Source organism: Zonotrichia leucophrys, chromosome 19 (genome assembly GCF_028769735.1).
Source record: "Zonotrichia leucophrys gambelii isolate GWCS_2022_RI chromosome 19, RI_Zleu_2.0, whole genome shotgun sequence".
Lineage (NCBI taxonomy): Eukaryota > Metazoa > Chordata > Aves > Passeriformes > Passerellidae > Zonotrichia > Zonotrichia leucophrys.
This window is the reverse complement of record NC_088188.1, coordinates 11,548,100-11,569,622: the sequence shown is the minus strand read 5'-3', so window position 1 is coordinate 11,569,622 and position 21,523 is coordinate 11,548,100. Positions and strand designations below refer to the sequence as shown.

The 21,523-nt window shown below is 41.4% G+C and overlaps 1 protein-coding gene across 2 annotated transcripts; it reads left to right on the top strand.

Moving 5' to 3' along the window:
* Positions 1–2,980: 2,980 nt before the first annotated feature.
* On the top strand, positions 2,981–21,380 carry SMTNL2 (smoothelin like 2). Of its 2 annotated transcripts, none has more exons than XM_064729008.1 (9): positions 2,981–3,754; positions 9,818–9,908; positions 10,602–10,844; positions 11,502–11,555; positions 13,016–13,091; positions 14,888–15,058; positions 15,625–15,742; positions 17,055–17,206; positions 18,916–21,380. In XM_064729008.1, the coding sequence occupies exons 1-9, from the start codon at positions 3,533–3,535 to the stop codon at positions 19,040–19,042; spliced, it is 1,254 nt and encodes a 417-aa protein (XP_064585078.1). In that variant the 5' UTR covers positions 2,981–3,532; the 3' UTR covers positions 19,043–21,380. The 2 variants fall into 2 exon arrangements, with proteins under 2 accessions (XP_064585078.1, XP_064585077.1); XM_064729007.1 differs by having other exon boundaries at positions 2,981–3,937.
* The last annotated feature ends 143 nt before the right edge of the window (positions 21,381–21,523 follow it).

Sequence of the window (21,523 nt, the reverse complement as noted above, 5' to 3'; positions counted from 1 at the left end):
TCACTCCCACAGCGCACCAGATACCTGTAAGTCTTGCGGTTGCTTCTCATTTTTACCCACCTCTGTCCTGGTCTCAGAATTTCAAGTGGTGTCACCTCTTATCACATGGGGTGAGCTGAGTGCTCTGGAAAATAAATAATAAGCCACATTGTAAGATGCTGTGCTTGCTGAAGCAGGTGCTAAGGAGGAGATGTGAATAAGGAACTGGTTTCTGTGAAGTAACTGTAGAATTTTTCCACTTCTTCTGTAATAGAGCGCTTTTAGACAGGTGTTGACAAAAAATGTCCTCTTGCTGAGGCCTTCCCCTTGGCTGGCAGTCTTGTGTAAGCTGGAGCTAGCCCAGAGTATCAGGTTGCTTTATGCCGTGAAAAGCTAGAACTCTGATCTGGAAAGAATTGGAACTGCCCGTGGAACGCTGTCAGACACATGATCGCCCAGTGATTGCTAAGGAGAGGATGACCAGGTCTCAGATACCCGAGATCAGTATTGAGAAAACAAAGTTTGCAGCCATGGCAGCGACTGTTGTCTCTTAAATGTTACCCTTTACAGGGCTGGGCATCCTTAGGTGTAACAGAGACTGTTAGTCCTTCTTGTGAGTGAACACGGCCAAAGGAGCTGCATGCCTTCCACAAGTCAGGGAATGGCTGCTCCTATTGCTGCCTTTGGGTAAGTGCGACTGCATGTAGGTCTGTGAACACGTGCCTCATGCATACGCTCTGATACCTTCTGCCACCATGATTTCAATGTTACAATAATTCCTGGTACAAGTGAGAAGCTGCCTGTCAGTTATAAGAATCAACTGAGGCTTCTTGGCTGTTAGCCTGCTTGAAGTGATTGTTATCTTTGGCTGTTTTCAGTAAGCTTTGCAAATTAGAACTAATGACTGAGATAAGGGACAAAGAACGTAACTCATGTTTTATATTTAGAAGGTTTATCCTTCCTCAGTGTCCTAGGGTGACGTTATGATGCTTGTATCCCCTAAAAAACTGTTATTTCACATGCAGACAGGCTGTGAAATTTCATCTGAGCAGTGATTGTACCCATGCACTCAACTGACCCAATTTCAGAATAGGCTTTTGATATTTAAACTATCCAAAATCTTATGTCTAAGATACCTCTTTAAATCCTTGTTGCATAACTACCACTGGATTGCTTAGCTTTTAGATTAGTAGGTTGTGTTTTCCCATGGTCTGAAATGAGTATGCTTTTAACAAAAGTCTAGAAAGAACTTATCAGGTGAAGACTTCCCAGCTCATGGTTTGGCTTCTGAATGCACACGGGTACACCCACCTACATTATACGTGCGTTTGTCTTTGTTTGGAGACATGTAGGGAAGGAAACAGAGTTTGTTTTAATGAAATTACATGTTGCTGCTGTTCTAGGATAGTTTTCAGTTTTTTTCTAGCACTCCAGATTGATTCTAAAAAGTGATAACCACAGGTGCTTAGGGAACTATTGAAAAACCATGAACAGAAATGCACCCTTTGATCTTGGTCTTTGGTTTGTGGCTCAGACCTGAAAAGAGGTCCTTGACTGCCTGTACTTCAAAAGAAATCCTATTTTCCAATAGAGTTTTGCAGAAGAAGAAAAACCATCAGATATTGAGACAGAAAATCTAGTGTCATTTGGGCGTCAAAATATTCTAAATCTGTCAGTTTAAGCTCTGAGAAACTGAGCATTATCTTTCCATCTTTGAATCACTGGTTTGGGCTTCACCTGTGCTATTTACATCCAATAACTGCTTTGAGAGGCTTCTGGAGAGTGACATATTCCCATGCTCTGTCCACCTGCAAAAGGTCCGAAGGAGAAGATTTCAAAAGGGAACAGAAAGGGGAGTGTGGTTTCAGACTGTTGAAGTATAAAGCTAATTCCTTTTTTGCAACAGGACAGAGAGACAGACAGAAAGTTGTACTTAATTTTTCTGTGAAATTAGGATGTACATTAACTATTGGTACGCTCACCTGTACTGTAAATTGATCTAAAAGCATGAATGAGAGGCAGTTTTAAGAACACTGGCAGTTTGCAATTACGCTATGGCTGCTGAGTCTTTGTAAACAGCCAAACAATTTGATTTGCTTAGCTCTGCTAGACCTAGCTGAGAATAGGTTGGAAATTTTCTTTCAAAACACCTTTTGTCAGAAAACTAAAATGTCTGCTAGATAGTTGTTCTGTGAAAAAGTAGAAATTTTCTTTAGCAATTAAAAAATGGTAAAAAATGGAAATATTTACTAGACAAGAGTATTTTCCAAAGAATTACACTATTAGTACCATTAGCTAATAGCTATGAGCTGTCAACACACACACACACACACACACACATATTGTTTTTCGATAAGGTTGCATATGTTAAGAAATTGCCTGTGAGCTAATGGTAATTGAATTCTGTTATCTGTTATTATTGTTTTAGAGTTTTACATATACTGACTGGCGCAGAATGCCAACTTTCCCTGCACATTCCAGATTTACAGGCTTAGCTACTTGCTGCTGCAAGTAGGCTACTATTGACAACTGTTAAATGGTACCAAAGAAGTTGTAGCCACCTGACATAAAGTGCTGTCATGTATAGGCTACCTGATGATGCAAATTTGCTTAAAATATTTCTCAGATTCCCTTTTTCTGTGGAGCTTTTTTGTCTTGTGCTGCAGTAAAGAATATGCCTGAAAGGGTTGTGCATCGTGGCTCTCGTTAGCTGGACAGAAATGTGTCGCATCCACCATGCACCCAGATTGGATCTGCTGGACGACTTGACAGCTCAATACTAATGGCCATGGAATTGCAGCCTACTGTGGGAAACGTGTAAGTGTGAACATGCTGGTTACAAGTTTCTGCCCATGAAAGCGCAGAAATCTGGCAGTTTGTCTAAGGGTGCTTGTGCGTGCATTTCCGTCTCTACGCCCTCAAAGACCGTTCTCTCCTCCCCTCGCCTCCGTGTTCCCCGCTAAAGAGACAATCTGTGCATACTTTCACATCGTCATCGTCCAAGCAAGCCGGGAAAGACCTGGTACAAACCCCTCCTCCCCTCGTTCTGTCTCTCTCCGATTCCTTCCCGACCCACATCTCCCGCTTCTTCCTTGCTCCACACCAGCGCTGCCGCCCGATTCGAGCCGTCTCGCTCCCGCGGCCCCGCCCGTAGCCCATCGCGGGCTAAAGGCCTCGGGCAGCTGAGAACGATCTCGTGGCCCCGCCCCTTCCCCTGCTTGTTCCACCATTCCCTCCCGATATTCCATCTCCCCCTTTGAAGGATTGCACGCTGAGCGGAGCACACCGGGCAGCCGCACGACTCGCACCATCCGCGCCGCTTCTGTGCGGCGGCTGCACGGGGCGCGCCCCGCCGAGCCCCCGCGCCCCAGCAGAACGGGCCGTGCCCGGCGGCGCCGGGGGCCGGGCTTAGGGCTGGGCTAGGGGCCGCCGGGAGGCACGGGGAGGTCTCTAAGAGGTGGAGAGGCGAAGAGGGAGACGATCCGGCGTCTGCTGATAGCCGCTCCCGACCTTCCCGCGTCCCTGGCCGCGCAGCCTGCGGTGCGCGGGCACCATGGCCGGCGAGAGCGAGGATTTGAACAGCCGAGAGGCGCAGACTGTCTGCGACGGCCTGGAACGCTACGAGGACACGCTGCGGGGCGCCGTCCGGGAGATACATGTGGACATCCAGCTGTTCAAGCAAGGAGTAGGCCGGCAGGTGGAGGAGGTGCTGCGCCTCGCCAGTCCCCTGGCACACGCTGTCTCTGAGCTGCAGCAGGAGAACCGGCGCCTCCGGGTACAGCTGGAGCGCCTGTCTCGGCAGGTGGAGGCCCTGGGCAGGTCGGCGGGGCTGTCGCAGGAGTGGGTGAACGAGGCGGCAGAGAGCCCCCAGGTCGTGGGGCCCGGCTCGCCGGCTCAAGGCTCGGCCGACGGCGCCTTCTCCGGTCATGCTAAGCGAACGGTCGCTGGCCGGAGCCAAGTAAGCGGCCAGGGAGACGACAGGTGGGAGGGCCAAGGGCAAGCATGTAGGGATGCTTCACGGGTGTTGCCAGACTGCGTTGGCACGGGATAATGTTTAAGTACACGGGGTTCCTCTTTTGCCAGGGGTCAGTGGTATTTTGGGAGGTGCTCTGAGAGATGGTCTTGGCTGTGATACCATCTAGAGATCTAGCTGATTATGGCCCTCTTTGGTCAGACTGGGATCTTGGTTAGAGTAGTAGCAACCTGTTGCTTCCCTGTGGTTAGAAATAAGAGGAGATGGGGCAGTCTAGGCTATCAATGTACGTGTGCACGCAAATGTTTTTGTATCATTTTTGGACTCGATTCTGGGGGATCTGTGTGCCAACAGTGCTGTTTGCCAGTTGGCAAGCTTGCAAAGGAGAATAGCTTAAGCATATAGCAGGCAGTGGTTTCCATAAGATAACATCCCGCAGTGAGTCAGTTTTGCTGTCCAAGCACTGTCCCTCACTCCTGCACTTGTCCCTCAGAGGCTGACACAAGCTTTCATGACCTGAACTTGCACAAACGTAGTCATCCATCCCACTGATAAAACTTTCTGCAGTGTAATGGAGCACTGTAACTTGGTGCACAGAAATCCCAATAGTGGAAAGCTCATCTGGTACCGAGATGTTTTGTGTAATTCTTTCCCTGTGTCTGTCTCTGCGATAAGAATTGAGAGCTCCTGTGCCACCTCTGACGCCAGGAGAGCGCTACCAGTCAGTACACTGTGATTCGGTCACATAAAACTAAGGTACTAGAGACTTGGCTTTCACAGATGACAGCGTGTTTCATGTCCTCTGGGTTAAGCATGTCTTAAGGGGGTTTTAAAACTGTTGGAGCTTTAAAAAACGGGTCTGTGGTCAATCTAGGCTTGGGGTTAAAGAAGAAAAGCTTGGAAGTTACATTGACTAGAATTGGTGGGAATGAGCAGAGTCTGTATTGCATTCCAGTCCTCTTCATTCCTACTGACCTGTGAATGGGATCATTGGGCTTCCTACCTCTGGGCAAATGGAAAGGTAAAACTGTTATTTGATACATTCTAGCAATTGCTGCCTTTCCCCTATGTGACAAAGGTAAGCAGCATCCATACAACTTCCAGACGGCTTCCTTTTTGTTCTGCGGAGCTATGCACACTTGCTTGTATTGCAAGGAATTGAAATGAGATGAGTGATACAGAAGGGACAAGGGATTGTGGTCCCTCACTCCATCACCACTGTCTATGCTGTGGTGTCCACTTCACAGTCTGTGAAAGTCTTGCATCAATGTTATGGCCAATATCCAGCTTTAGGTATCGGTCTGCGTTAAAGCACAGTATGAGCTTTTGTTTGGAGGGGAACCTTCCTGCTTTGCTTTGGGGGTTCAAGGAAGATCACTTAAGTGCTGATTGTTCTTCAGTGCCCTCCCAACAATTTAGGTTGGAGAAGTTCCCAAGTTAGCAGAGCTGACCGAAAGGGAATTTCAGTACTGAGAAGTATGGGAGGTGCAACTACAGCTCTACATGCCAAATTTGTGCAGTGAAAACATGAGTTTGTGGGTCAGGTTCTGATGTGGCTGCATGCAAATGATGAAAGACCAAGCCTTGGTTGCTGGGACAGTTGCTCAGATTTTCTGTAATGAACACTGTTCCTTCAGCTGATTCCAGTTTCTGGTTATATGACTGAAGCATTTGAAACAGAATACCATAAATGGCACTGTGTATGTTTACAGACACACGAGCACCTATAATAAAACTGGTGACGCTTCTAGTCTTAGGAAATACTTCTATAATGTGAGACACAAGAAGCAAATAATGCTGACCTGGAAATAGTAGCAAATCAAGATGTGCTCTCTTGCTCCTGAAAAGATTTATTGGTTGAGTTCCTTTTTACTGTGCGGTCAATTCCGCATTAATTGAATATCAGAGATTCTGAGCATCTTTGGTATCTCAGCCATTATATTCTAATATTGCTAGATTATTTTTCATTATAATTTCATTTGGGAAAAAAATGAATCCAGGGAATTCCAAGCATAGTTCAGAAGTGAGAACACAAATCTCCCTTTAATTCTAATCTGGGCAATTTCTGCTATGATGTCCCTGAAAGCTGATATGGAGCAGTCTAAATGCTGTTTTTGGTGGAATTTTAAATGGCCGTTAGCTGCTCCAATTTGGAGGTGAGTCTTTCTGTTATTTTGATACCAGACTTCAACTCAGCTCTCTTAATCACGCCAGAGTCTTGAGAGCTGCTTTCACAAAGGTGGAAAATAGGCGATATTTGAAGAGGTAGTTTCGAAGATCTGGATCCTGGAGCCATACCTGCGCTATTGAGCATTTACAAAGAAAGAGTTTTGATCTTTCTTTTGTTGGTCTGATTTTACATTTTGGCAAGAGCTTCATAACTTATGATATTTCCATAGTTTTTGTGATTAAGCATGATGCCTTTGTTAAGAGGGAGAACTAAAAGTACTTTAAGGGTGTCCCATTTTGAAACTTTCAGAAGAGTTGTTGTATAACTTGGACAGACAGCTGCAGACAATCTGCCAGCAGTGGTCAAAGCCACAGAGAGATAGATAGCTGGCTATGACCACCTATGAAGGTCTAAACAAGTATTACTACCCATTGGGATCTCTCCCTGATGACCTGATGGCACCCGGCACTTAGGCAGCCTGTGAGTAACTGCATAAGACATGACTTGGGGTCTATATAATGACCTAAGTATTTCCAGCAAAGATGGGCTGAGAGAGCTGGGGTTATTCAGCCCGGAGAAGAGAAGACTTCAGGGAAACCTCACTGCGGCCTTCAAATACTTTAGCGGCGTTACAAAAAGAGGGTGAGGCACTTGTTTTTGTACGGGCAGATAGCAACAGGACAAGGGGCAATGGTTTTAAACCACTAAAAGTGGGCAGGTTTAGATTAGATGTTAGGAAGAAACCGTTCACTCGAAGGGTGGTGAAGCACAGGTTGCCTGGGAAAGTTGTGGATGCCTCACCCCTATCGGTCTTTGGGGCCAGGTTGGAAGGGCTTCTGAGCAACCTCATCTAATGCATGAAATCCCTGTGCATGTCAAGGTGTTGAAACAAGATGATCTTTATGATCCCTTCCAATTCAAACCGTTCTATGGTTCTATAATGACAGGGAGATTACATGATTAATAGAGCATTACATACTCTGTTTCCAAACTATCTTAACTCCTCTGTTTGATAAAGGAAGTGTCTGTTGGTTTAACTTCTTCATTATTCTCTTATACTTCCAGAAGTGTCATTTTGGAATGGTGACATTTCATGGTTGCCTTGATCCTTATCTAGATTATTTTTGTTGTTTGTTTTAACTCACTGTGGCATAGCCATAGGCACCTTCTGAAGCTGCTAAGGGAGAATTGTTCCCTCCTATCCGTTTATATCCAGTACTCCTATTGTTTTTCTTCAGTGCAATAGCTTTTCTAATATGTTCATGGTGTTAAAGGTTTTTTTTCACGTAGCAGGGTCACTTACAGATAGAGAATACTTGTATTGTCTTGTGGACAATGGCTTTCTTGTAGTAGAATTAAGGGGTAAACATGGTACACTTCTTGCTGGTGTCTAGCTGGCTTGTTTCCATTTCCTCAAAATTTCATTGTTCCCATTATCTGGTATCTCAGTGAGCTCTATATATGCAAGGAACAGAGTGTGGAACTTTGCCTCTGTGGCAGTCAGTGGCAATATTACTGTTCATCAAAGTGAAGCAACAATTTCACCTATCATATTTAAGAATGGGATGTACTTCTCCTACATAAACAGCATTTCTAGAACCAGAGATTTGTATTGTGACCTCTGTGGTAGTTGGTGGTTTTATGAATGACACTGAATGACTGAAATCTGTCATCTGAGTGAGAGCAATATCATATGTGTCTGTCATTCTTCTAGAATTTGACCTTGTTGCAGACAAAATCTTGAAGAGACATAACAGACATGCACCTTAGAGGTTCAGCGAGGAAATAACAATTGTATTTTTTTTTTCTTAATCTTGTGAACTGGTGCTTATTTTTTCTGAATGCATTGAATTTTTACTACTGGCTTGCGATAATTGCAGCTTCCAGTTAAGGATCTCCAAAGTGTAACTTCTTTGCAGCAAAGGAGAAATTCCAGCAGCCCTATAACTATGGAAAGTATTATCACCCTCCTTACATGGAAACCTCTGACCTACACAGAGATTAGTTCTACAAACCAGTTTTGGATAAGGCATCCAAAATATTAGTGTTAACTTTCTTTTCTTCATCAGTTCTTCATTGTGTTGTTGTCACATGAGTTGTACAAATGTGTACTTCTTATTATTAAGATCAGATATGTGTAGTTATCCCTCTGCTATTTATAATCTATATAACCAGCACTGACAGAAGTAGTATTGCTAAACACGAGTTTGTCAGTAGCTTGGCATCTCCACAGTGAATTCTGAAAGTACTTCAGTCTGACACTACTAAATGCACATCAGAATCTGATCTCAGATCCTCCCACTGTTCTGTCAGCACATGGGCCTTCTTCCCCATCCTCCAGCCTGGTATCAGTTTCTTCTTTGGCACTGTTAGCCAAACTGTAGCAGTCAGGTTTGCATGAAATAAGGTAACGCAGCTCTTGACGTTGCATTAGAAAGCCAGTTCAGTGTGTAGAATGCTATGTGACCTTTGCAACAATCATGTCATTTGACGATTTTACTCACCCACACCTCCCCAGCTTATAAAAGTAGATTCATGTTTACAGCCTACACAGGCATTCTTCACATTCAGGTCATAATGTGACATGAATGGCTAAACAATTCTAACTGTGTATCGTGGATACATTATAGGGAGTTGCATTAGCTGTGCTTCACATTTCAGTTCTGGATTTGGGCAGTAACTGTTGACTGGGATCTCAATTGCACTAAATGCAGCAATAGAGGTTCTGAACCTCTGATTCTGCGTGCTTTCTATAATTAGTATTTGTTTAATTTGTAACTTTCTCAATCCTGGCAGCTAGTGATGACTGAGTTTATTCATGCACAGTACCTTTTTCAAAAGTTTCAAAATAGTGGGTTTCTCCCAGAAATTAAAAAATCTGGGTATAACTGCGCAATCAATGAACGTTTTTGTGGACTGTGTGTTGGGGAATTTCTCTCTACTACTTGTAGCTGCTGCTTCTTCTTGGAAACTTAACTGCAGTAATCATGTATCTGTGAAGCAGTTTCTTCTTCCTTTAGTTATGCAGCCAAAAATCACATAGTTCCTCACAATTTAACATGCCCCTTCACCCCCCCAAAAAACCCCATCCCCACCAGACAAAAAACGCAATCAAACAAACCCCTCAAAACCCCCCACAACCTCCTAGTAAACCCACAAAAAAACTCCTGGCTGATTTTTTTGGAATTATATTGACAGCCATTATGAGGACAATTTATGCTTTTGCCAGAAAAAAAGCTATCCTTACAAACGCTGCAGATCATAAAAGAGCTGTCGTGTCCTAGGATTGAATTTACTTTGTAATGCCTGTACAATATGTTTTTATACTGTACTTTCTTTCTGCAGCAAATAAAAAACATGAACAGCATTATTAACTATGCAATCTCAATCAATTTCTCCACTGGTACATCAAGTCTTCTGTTTATCACCATTGCAGTGGGTGCTGATACCTTTATCTAACAAAAGACAACACCTCCTAGGGTCCTTTAAGGACACACATGTGAAGATTGATTTAAGTTATGCATTGCCAATGCTTCATTCGCAGGCTCAGCTCCTGGGGTTAGGTAATTGTTCCTTTCTTATTTTGTGGTCTCTTGCATGAGGAAGACCTGTTCTTGGCAGGTGTGTCTGGATATTCTTCTCACTTTTGCTGCTGTTTGAAATTTAGCTGTTGTGTCTGTTTTCTTTTCTGACAGAGTGTAGACCTGGATGACCACCAGAAACCTGAGTTCAGAAGAGTTTTTAGTTCTTCCATCATTGAAAATGGGCATCGATCTTCATCATCTGGTAGGAACAGGGCATGAAATGAGGCAGCACCGCTTGTAAAATACCTGATCTTGGCAGTCATAGAGCAGGACTCACATTTTTGAAGGGTTAGAATCTTCTATAGTTTCTATGGATATTGTCCAGTGGCACCTGTACTTTATTTCATAATTAGGAGTTTAATTTCTAAACTTTGGCTATACTGTTAAGCATGTACTACGGTGTTTCATAAATTGGAGGCTATTACACCTGCATTAACTTGAGACACGAGCAGTAAGACCTTCTGAGGTGGGTGCCGTTGTAGTCTTGTGTCCCAAAACATGTTGCAAGTCACCCATCTGCTTCTGTCATCCTTCAGTGGAGGAAGGAAAGAGTCATATACAGTGTTTCATAAAACCATGAACAAAAATGCTGCTTCTGTAACTGGGGCAGGAGATTGTGACTGAGAGCTGCGCAGAGGAAAAGAAGCTTACCAAATGCAAATGCTAATATATTAATGATCTGAAGATATTGCTCCTGCTGAGATTCACATAGAGTAAGTGTGATCGCTACAAGGGTCACTTGGGCTAGGGTTGTTTCTGCTATGTAGATGGTATAATGTTTCAAAGAGGAGTAAGTCCAATGACCTGTAAAATAAAGTTGTTGCATGAACATTCGTTTGTAGCTTTGTTACAAACTGCAAACAAATTTACTTCCTCTCTCCCATTTTTTATTCAGGTCAGGCAAAAGTCGCCCATGAACTGACCTGTTTTCAGATGTCAGAATCTTCGTCCCCCGAAGCCCATGCCCCTGCAGTCACCTTACAGATGCCCCACCTTCCTGTTACTGCAGTAACCAGGATATCTGAGAAGTTTTCAGGAGAGAGCATCTGTTCAGCAGGAACAACTAATACATCTTCTTGCCTGCTGGGACAGGGCAAGAGCGCAAATAAAATGGGAGTAAAATCTTCCAACCAGCCAGGTAAAAGAGCCGCATCCCGTTTCCTTTCTTCAACTGGTGCTATGAGATTTGTCCTTGACCTAGTGGCCATTATGAAACCTTGCTTCTATGGCTATATATCCCATTGTTGGACATTCCATTTTGGAACTGTGGGTCCTAGCTGGAGCTTTCAGCTGTAATGTCACATGTGCAGAGAATTCTTGTGCCTAACGTAGTTGAGTTTTTAGTGAAGTGTCTCTTACAGCACAGTTACTGAATTCAGTAAGTTACTGAATCTCTTAAACATGCCCAGCTGTTTTCATGAAATTTGTGGACATTTTTAATGCTTTAGGACTAGAGGTCCTGTGTGAAGTTAGGCAGATATTTGGTCAGCAGGTTCTAATAGTCATTTGGAAGAAGGAATGACTGACAGCAGTCTGACACATATACATATGTCCGTGATTGCAGAATCTTAGTTATATTGAAACTGAGTTTAAAAAAAAGAAATCACATGGAAGCCGTTCATCCTTGGCTGTGACACTTACAAATTGGACTATATATATACGAGTCAGAAATTACAGAAGGAGACTGGGATGGGATTGCTAGCAAGAGATAGGGGTTATTTGCAGACAGTTTTTATCTTACTAAAACTAAAAATGTAGCAAACACTTCCTGTCGTCTTTGTTTGTGCTGATACAGCGAAGGACTGGAATTCAATTACAGTGAGAACAATGGATTCATCTGCTACTGGAGGTGAGTATTCCTATATGCATGCCCTTATGCAACAAAAATTGAGAGTGATTCTGGGCTCTTTGGGGGATCTGAGCATGTACTTTTGACTTGTAGGTACACGGTAATACTAACATTGCTAACAGGTATATGTATACAGACTCACAGAATCACAAACACTTGTTCTATTCCATCAGATTCTCAATCAGTTCAAAGTGAGGGGTACTTACCCTTACTTGCACAGTGATGTACGTGTGTACCGTTAGGCAATCTCTGCAGCGGAAACCATAGGTGCCAGAAAAGTGAGACAGGCAGCTTGAGCAGCGAAGATCTCAGGTGATCAAGTGAAAACTGTGAATGCACACAAGGCACTTGGAAAGTGGCATGCTCACCCTCGTATGCTGAAGCAAATTACTTTGAGCTTTCTGATTTCAGTTGAAATAGATGAGTTGATCTCTCTCCAAAAGTACCTGTGATTGCTGTCACCAAGTTGTTACTGTCTGCAAAATGTACTGACATTTCACAGTGGTCTCAAGTGTCAGTCTATTTAGCAAAATATGTAGCTCTTCTGGAATAAGGATTACATACCTCCTCATCTGAAAACATCTGAGATTGGCATATGGCAATTGTAAGTGGTCACAAATTTGTCACACCTGTATGCTGGCACCTACCAGTGTGTTTTACATGAGAAGTGTAGTTGATCTGGATCACTTCTATAAGAAGAGGGAAGAATTCTGCATTTTCAGAGAGTAAGACAGTGATCAGGTTGGACTGCTTCTAAGATGGCAGTCCTTCGTTATAGAAGGAGCTTTCAAGAAATCAGTTGCTGGTTTATGCAACAAGTTTTGGCTTTGGTATGTTAAAACTGGGCAAGACACTCCACTGTTTTGCAATTATAGAGCATAGCTGGAGTCCAAAGCTGAGCCCTAAGAGGCAAAGCACATAAGGTAGAACCTCAGAGGTGGAGGGAGGAAGAGGCAAAGTTGATTTTAAGCCACATTTGCAACTTCGAGTCTGTTCTACTTTACAAACTAAAATGTCTTCCTGGTAGAAATGAGATCATTTAAATTATGTACTCATCAACATACTCAATTACATTAAACTCCCCAGGGCTTGTCTGCTAGAATGACTTTTGCAAGCACCACTTTTTCCTTTAACTGAAATGTCAGTGGCAGTGTGCCCTGCTCTGAGGGCCCAAAGTGATCTGACCTTCCAAATGCAGTTTTATCAAAGGCATCCTCTTGGAGTCCTTCCTGTTATGCCTATACTATCCTCGCTGCAGTTTTACAGAGGAATTGAACTGCTGGGGAAAATCCTTCCCCAGCCTGTTAGCTCAAATGGAAGTCAGAGGCCTGCAGCTTTACAGTGTGGTGAGTAAAAATCAATGGGCGTCTATCCGCCAGGAAAGCACATGAGGAAAGTTTCTATTTGAAAGCACATGAGGAAAGTTTCTGCACTAATGCATCTTTTCTGTTTTTACACAGAGAATGCTACTTCTGTCACCAAGCCTGTGTCAACTGTGAACTATGGGCTGCGTAGTGGAGCCAAAACTGGTGAAAGGTATGCATTTTTCATGACATTTTGTTAGGCCATTGTGGTCAATGTAGTCTCAAGGGACAGGTGTTCTGCTGACTTGGAAAACAGGTGAGTCCCAGATGCTGTTTTAAACATTGTATGTATAACTGTACATTAATCTACTTGCCCCATAATCTCTTACATTAACATAGGTAGTTCATTTAATATATGTATGTACATACATTAAATTACATTAATGTATGTAATGTATGTGCTATGCCCATCAACATGTAAATGGGCATATTCCTCTTAACCACACATCTACTTTCAGTGAATAACCAATCGATGTCAATGACTACTGGAATAATCACACTATCTGTACTAAAACCATCCTAGTGATGTACTGTACATAGTAGTTTTCATTCAACACAGCAGTGCTTATATACATACCCTGAATGTTCTCAGGTGAAACATACCAGGTTATTTATTGATTGTACTTCTCACAGGAAATCAGCAACTTGCTGTATACATCATGCTATATGTCTAGTTTGAGGATCACTCATTATCCCTGCATGACTTGCTCTTTTGTGCCTCTGATTACTATATCAAGGCCATATCCTGGTTAATCCTCACACCTTTCTTTCCACGAGGCATCTGGTAGGCTGTACATGAACATCACGCCTGTGATTACAGCTTTGGATAGCCTTAGCACATTTGGCTCCTTTTTTGGTGGGGGGTGCTTCTTCAGGCTGTCCCACCAGTGCACCAAAGAACAAATGAGGCACTGGTGCTATATTTTAAGCGTGTTAAAGGCTGTGAGCTTTCCTCTGGGCTAAGTGGAACAGAGATGAGAAGAGACAAAATTTTACAGAGCACTTCCAAGTAGACCTAACTGTGGATTTACACATTGTTTTACTCTTATTCAGTAAGATTATGAGTGCTTGATAGTGGTGGATTTTTGTTAGGAGGAGGAAGTTGTCAGATCCTTTGAAAACAGTTTTAAATATACTAATCTGTGTTGAAATTAGTACTTTGGGTTTATTTTTGGAAACCAACATATAATTACCAGCAAATATCCTTAGTTTGGCTAGCCTAGACTTTAATTTGTAGATAAATGCCTTCCTGAGGACTACTACACACTCTTTATTAACTCAAGTTGCAGTTGCTTAGTAGAGGATTACATGTTATCACAATTATTTCTGGCATATACAGACATGCTTAGCATGCAAAATATCCATCAAGAAAAGAATTGGAATGAAGAAAGTTTAAATCTCTTAAATTAGGCTTGTATCTGTCTTGAAAACAATCCCAAATTAGGTATTACATTTCCTCCCAGGTAGTTCCAACATCAGCACTTCAGTATTTGAGTCATGATACAGTGAGCACCCTAGAAACCTTGGTGTCATACCCGACCTCCATCTGTAACAGAAATTAACATGTGACACTGATGTCATTGTTCTTTGCCTGTTTCCCCATCTCTGAAGTTGGAAATTGATGGGATTTAGGGCTCCTGTGTGGCCACAACTTTTTTGTCTTCTTTTTTTCTTGAAGGTTTGTAATTGTTGTTCTTCTCAATGCTGCAAAGTGCTTGCGGCCTTGCCCAGCTGTGTCTTATTTGTAACAGCACCTCAGGTGCTTCAATACTTATGTGTTGTTGTGTCTTAATAATAATTTTACTTTTATTAACATTACTTTTGATGCAGGTCCTTTTCATGCAGGTCCTCTCTAAATGGATCTTTTGGAAGGTTTAGAGACAACAGTTGAACCTTTATGCTTGCTCTTGTCACTGCAGAGAGTTACTCTTTCATTTACCACTTCCTTTTCACATTATGTTTCTCCAGTGCCATTGACAGTTGCTGTGAGGTGACCCCCAGCTCTCACTCACCTCCTCCTACTGTGCATCGCCAGGTTGAAAGGAGGCGAGAATTGGTGCGGTCTCAGACGCTCCCGCGGACTTCAGGAACGCAGGCCAGGAAAGCGCTTTTTGAAAAACTTGAACGCGATGATGCAAAGTATGTCTGAGTCCTTGTCTCCAGAATGGTTTGTTAATGGAAAACTAATTTGTCGGTTATTACCAGCAGAGTACAGCTGGGTGGGAGAACTCTCTCCGTGTAGGATTTGGAGCCTAGCGACAATATGAGGCCCCTAAAGTTTCACTGACTCCACAGACCAAGCCTTGGAAATTCACAGCTACAGAATCCTCTGACTTTGGAGTTGTTCAGCTGAAGCAGCAGGTTCCCTTTTATCAGGGAAGAGTTCTGTGAAAGCTGCCTTCTCCATCATTATAGGAGACTGCAAATATAGTGACTTTCTGCTGCCATTCATTAAGGATCAAAATATATACACTTCTTGATGGGAGTATGATTTAAAGAAAAGAGGGATTGGAATTGGAATTCTGGCTTTCATTTAATAAAACTAAGTTCTTCTTGCAGGACCAACAGGTTGAGGTTTCAGCAACATGTTTCTCAAATATCACCTGGACAGGGGCTGACCTGAGCAAAGCTGTATAGATGTTCCTGACAAATAGGTTTAAGTTTTTCTAGAATATAATTTAATCTGGTCTCTGTTAATTTTCCAGAGGAAAAGGAGAATCCAGAGCTAAGCTGAAGAGGTCGCTGAGTTTTGGGGTTGCCAGCGCTAGCAGCATTAAACAAATTCTGTTAGACTGGTGTCGCTCAAAAACCATAGGATACAAGGTAAAGATATGGTAGTATTTTGATCTCTCTCTTTTTTGTTTCAAGAGAATTTGCCAAATTCCGTGCTCAAAGGGGGAATGTAAAATATGCTAGAGAATTAGTTAACTTCCTCAAAGTCATCAATTTTTGTGTGGGTAACATGAATATGGTTTGTGTAGGCAACAATTCAAGACTGTCAGTGACTGCATGAATGAGATTCTGTATGTATATTAAAGCAATGCATTATTGTTTTTCTAAAAGCTAGCCTTTTTGTGCTTATGGATAAAAATTTCAGTATACACCCAGAGTTTTTTTTCTTAGTTGCAGGCTGTAATTTTTTATTCACATTATACATGACAATTTCTGAATACATGGAGACTATGGCCATTTTGCTACATGCACACCCAAGTACTCTCTTAGTATTCGACAAATAAATTTTTAATAAATGGTTGAGTTGCAATCATACTTTGAGTAAATTTTTATGAGGTAGCATCAGTGTCACTATAGGAATACAGCAGTTGAGATTTTACTCGTTTTACCTGGCCTTAAACTGCAACTGTCAAAGAAATACAGAATTTTTTTCCTAGGGATTTTTTGCATGTGTTTAGTATGTTTTTCAACATTACTAAATGCACATAATTATTGCTTAACTGTAGATTATAGTATAAATAAGCAGAACTAATTAAAAGCATGGTTAATTGCTTATCAGAAAAGCTGGGACTTGAATTTTATATGATGAGAAAGCAGCACGAAACAAATATGTTTCTTTTCACTGTGGCATTTGAAAGTAACAATAAGAATCTGTTTTGAGAATCAGGTTGTGCAGTAGGTATGATTTTTCTTATGTTTCTACCTATCTATGTGTAAACAGATACTGAATCGGGCAAAGCCAGCAAGCATAGTCTTTATCTAGGGTTATTCACAAAAAGAACTGTTCTTCAATTTTAAATCCTCCATAGGGTGATTATGGTTATATATAAGCAGTGTCCTTGATTTCCACAGATACTGAGCAGGTGCATCTGGCCTTCTCCAGTGCTCACTGATGTTGATGAGATTCTTCACAGTATTTTCAGTGGGCTTTGGATCAGGGACCTTGACTATGTGTCTGTTTTGCATCTGGCTATTTCAGGCAAAGAGCTTTTATTGCTTTTTAGTGCCATTTTTTTCCCAGAATGTCAACAATTAAATGGACATACAAAGATGGGAAGAAGAAAATAAAGCCTGTGCTCTTGCTGGTGGGAAAGAATGATAGAAAACTGCATTGAACAAAAGCAGCTGCTCTTATTTGTTCCCCTGTGCTGCATTAACATGTGTATTTTTTTCATCATGACAGCACATTGATCTGCAGAACTTCTCCTCAAGCTGGAATGATGGGATGGCGTTCTGCGCTCTTGTGCATTCTTTCTTTCCTGAAGCTTTTGATTATAATAAGCTTGACCCAGCTAACCGCAAGCAGAACTTTGAGCTGGCCTTCACAACGGCTGAGTGAGTACATTAGCGCTCTGGGAAGTGCTTCCAGTTCAAGTCTAATGCACCTGAGCAGCAGTGAAGAGTTTCCTTATTATTCTTTTTGACTCTCTGTTGATGCCTTGGGAGGCTACCTAGAACAGACCCTAGACAATGTTAAAGAAATAAAGTAGGTATTTAATATAAAAAGGCCTTCAAAGGATACACCTTGGACAGTACAAGAGCCTGGCCAAGGCTACATCCGGGATGGATGACGGATCACACGTTTTCACACTTTTTTAAGTTTTGGTCCATTTACATATTGGGGGTTAATTGTCCAATTACACCTTCAGATTATGAAGCCCCATCCTCCCAGGTTGCTCTGCAGAGGGAATGCATAGAACGTGTGAGACTTCCTCTCTAACTGTGCCTTGTTTTGCTTGAAAAAGAACAAAGGTTGAATTCAGTGTAAGTACAGATCAAGACTGAGAGCTTCTCAGTATCTCAACCAGGTAACTGCATTTCTGAAAATAGGCAGAGCTAATACCCTCAGTCACATTATCCAGATTCTTTTTTATGCTGTATAGCAGGTAGTTAAATGCTAACGAATTTGTTAAAGTCATTATGAATGTGAACCTGCCAGTCAGAAATAGTAACATTTTTGAGCTGATATCAATGGGATTCTTAGCGTAAGACCTCTCCATGTGGTATGCAGCTGGGTTTGGTACACTTTTTCCAAATGGTAACAGGCGGTACGAACACATGGCTAATGAGGTAACTTAAAGAACTGGATTTGCCATTGCCCATTCAGAAAAAACCTTTCACATTTCTTGACATAATGTTGTTTCTCCTTATTACAGCCTCTAGCAAAGGAATTAATTTGGGAAATACAAGTATTTTTTTAAGTACACATATATGTATATATTAAAAAATTTTGTTGCTTGTCAGTGAGTTGAAGGAGATTCTTGATACATTTAGGTGATCTCCAAAAAACTACCTACAACTCTCAAAGGAAAGCTGCAGTGTTCTTCTACCTCAGTTTATATAAACAGTTAGTTTAGGGGAGAACAAAAGACACCATAAACACAACACTAAGAAACATTACGTGAGAGAAAATTACATAAATTACTGTTCGTAGCTATGATTGCCTTTAAACTGATTTGAGTGTCAGTAAAGGCTATTTTCTCAGCTATTGCTGTTCACCCCAGTACTAGCTATGCTGATACAATTGATCCCTGCCCCTTTTGATTTTTCATCTTCAGCCTCTGCAGATCTGTTCCTTTCTGCTGGTCCAGATCACTCACATCTTGACGAAATGGGTGTGGTGGAGAACAAACAATTCACAGCCACATAGGCCTTCATGAGCACATCTCATCTCCTCCTGAGTTTTTCCATTCTTTTGGAACTCCCTATATATTAACCAAGAACTGAGACATGGGCAGAGTAGTGTGAGATTGGGTTACATGCTACAGATATAAGGAATGTGAATGATAGTGAAAAAAGCACCACCCCTCCAGGGCTTTAGATCAGATCCCACTATAAAGCAAGAGACAGAAAGAACAGGAATATTCTGTTGTCAGAAAAATAAAAATGTCCAGCCCGGCCCTGCTCAATTCATTGTGAAATGAAATGCTGCCAATAAACCTCAGGATTTCTTAAATGTTTCAATCATGCTCAGAGCATCAAATGAATCCTGGAAGCAGTTATGTAACTCTTGATTTGTTGTATCTGTTTTATTGTTAATACAGGAAAATGGCTCACTGTGACCGTCTGATAGAAGTGGAAGACATGATGGTGATGGGTCACAAGCCAGATCCCATGTGTGTCTTCACCTATGTCCAGTCTCTGTACAGTCATCTACGATGCTTTGAATAAAACCATCAACACCTCTCCAGCCAGAAGGGTCAAGTACAGCATACTAACAGGAAGACTGACATTTTGCAAATGGAACACAGTATTATTTCTTGCTTTGTACTGTCCCTTTGCTTACATTCAGCTGTGTAGCTGGCTGGCTGAAGTATTGCTGAGCACTGCCCTGAAGTGTTGATCACATCACCGTGTCAGTAATACGGAAATAGGTTTGACAAAGACAAAAACACATTGGAAAAGCAAATATTGTGATTTCGGTGCTAGTAGTAGATTGGATTTTTAGGATTTTTATGTTTAAAGATCACATGAAGCAAATGTACTTCTCCTGTCTGTAAGGTTAGGGACAATTTTATGCAGTGATTCTGCTATGAAGGTGTTCCATCTTAAAATGCAGGTAAAACTCCAGAAGACAGCACCTTCAGTTTCACTTCCCTGTTAAACATAGTATGGATGATGGCAGATGGACAAGGAAAATTCTGTTTAGCAAATAATGACCTAGAGTACTCAACCATTAGAGCAATCATGCCTCTCCTCCCCCTCTACCCCTCTACTCTAGCATACACACAGAGAGATCAAACAGGCATTGTTTTGTTCTCTTAAATCATAAAGAGAGCGTAGCCTCTTGTCTGATGAATGTGGTGACAGATTACTATGTTACATAACGGCATTTGTTTGTAATGGTCAAATCTAATAGTATTTGCTGAGAGGGTTGCTAATGCCTCTACTGGCAGTCCTGGATTGATTTCTTGATCAGACTACTAGCAACAGCTGGGACTCCTCTTTGTCTGAGATCGTGTGCTTGCATGGTTTAGGATTGCAGGAAAGGTAGGAGCTAGCAAGATACAAAATCCTTTGAACAGTTGTAATAGAAACAAGCCTGTAATGTCCTTTTAACTGGACTCAGGGGGAGAGCAGCTGTTCAGTGTGGACAAGAGTGAACTCTTTTCAGTACAGATGCTGATTCTGAGGCAAATGAACAATACACAAAAATATATATGGAAAGATGTGGGAGTTTTGAAATAGTTTCAAAAGCCTTGCACTAGTTTCAGTTTTCAGTTAAATTACTATCAAAACCACAGTACAGTTAGATTACTCCAGATTTACTGGACTAAAAAATGCCTTCTAAAATTATTTCTTCCCTAAGAACAGGCTCATGGAAAGAAAAAAACTGAAAGCCACAAATCGTCTGCTTGTGCTAGAGAATATTTTTTAACCTGCCCTTGTGCTTTCTGTAGATATTTAGAAGGATTAATTTGGTTCTACATTAATGTGTAGCTATTTAGAAAGATTAATTTGGTTCTGTATTGATGAACATTTATAATAAAATATGTCAAGCATTCTTCAGATTTATTGCATCTTTTTAGAATGATGTGACAGATAGCCAAGTAAAATCAGTGAAAACACAGACCTTTTACTTAAAAGATTTTTGTTCCGGTCATGATTCTGTGTGCTCTGAACTTCAGTTAACAAAGTACAAAAGTTCAACTGCATTTAAAATACGATTTTACTTCAGTCTCCCTTTCTAGTCTAGTTTACTTAAAAACCATGCATGAAGCAACCGCTTTGTTAGCATATAAATGCCATTGCCTTCAGTTCTTTACTTTGTCTTGAATGATTATAATTCTGAGGAGTAAGTGTGTGCCTATAGCTCTACCAAATGCACTGTAAGGATAAACACATTGTAGTTATGTTTTGGAGGAGTTTTGGTTAAGCATGTGGAGAAATCTGTCCAAAACTGGCACATACAACACACCTATTTACATTCTTACAGTAGAATACTTTTTAGTGATCCATCATAATTACCACAAGAGGGGCAATACTGGCTTAATACATGGCATTCCTTCACAGTTCGAGGTCATAGATGATTTTACTGTGTGATGTGAGTGCTGAAGATGCAGGTAAGTGCTTGGCCAATTTAGGCCTAATAGCATATAATTATATAAAGGAACTTCTGGACTGTAAAATTATTGCTAATTCAGCAGGGTGAATCTACATACTTTCTGTAATTTAGCTTGTTTTTGCAGCTATCCACAAGGTATTGCAAAAATTTGCAGCTATCCACAAAGGTATTTGTACAGGTTTTCTAAAGTCTTCCCACTTCAGAGAGGTGATTGTAAAGATATCTGGGATTTACCAGCCACCTGTTTTCAGGATAGTTGAAGACTGTATAAGCTGAGTTGATCTATTGATGGTTTGTGTGTAAGGGTTTAGGGAGATAGTTCTATGACATACTTCTAGAAAAACTTACAGCTTTGTGCATTAAGAGGTCTGCTCTATATGAATAACCTCAACTATTTGATTGTATGATTACATTGAAATTAAAGTATATAATGTATGCCCCCAATTGATTTTTCAGTATTATTTTTTTTAAATGCAGAGCATGTGTGTTTGTGTATATGACAGTGTGTTTAACATGAATGATAAAAGAACAATCTATTAAGTTGGTGTAGTACATATTTTACTCAAATGGACCATTTCTTAACTTTT

Bases quoted from the DNA above. Each gene is read 5' to 3' on its own strand.
- SMTNL2 (XM_064729007.1), top strand. From the start codon at position 3,533: ATGGCCGGCGAGAGCGAGGATTTGAACAGCCGAGAGGCGCAGACTGTC. The intron at 3,938-9,817 runs GTAAGCGGCCAG...CTTTTCTGACAG, and splicing joins CGGTCGCTGGCCGGAGCCAA to AGTGTAGACCTGGATGACCA. The intron at 15,059-15,624 runs GTATGTCTGAGT...TTAATTTTCCAG, and splicing joins CTTGAACGCGATGATGCAAA to AGGAAAAGGAGAATCCAGAG.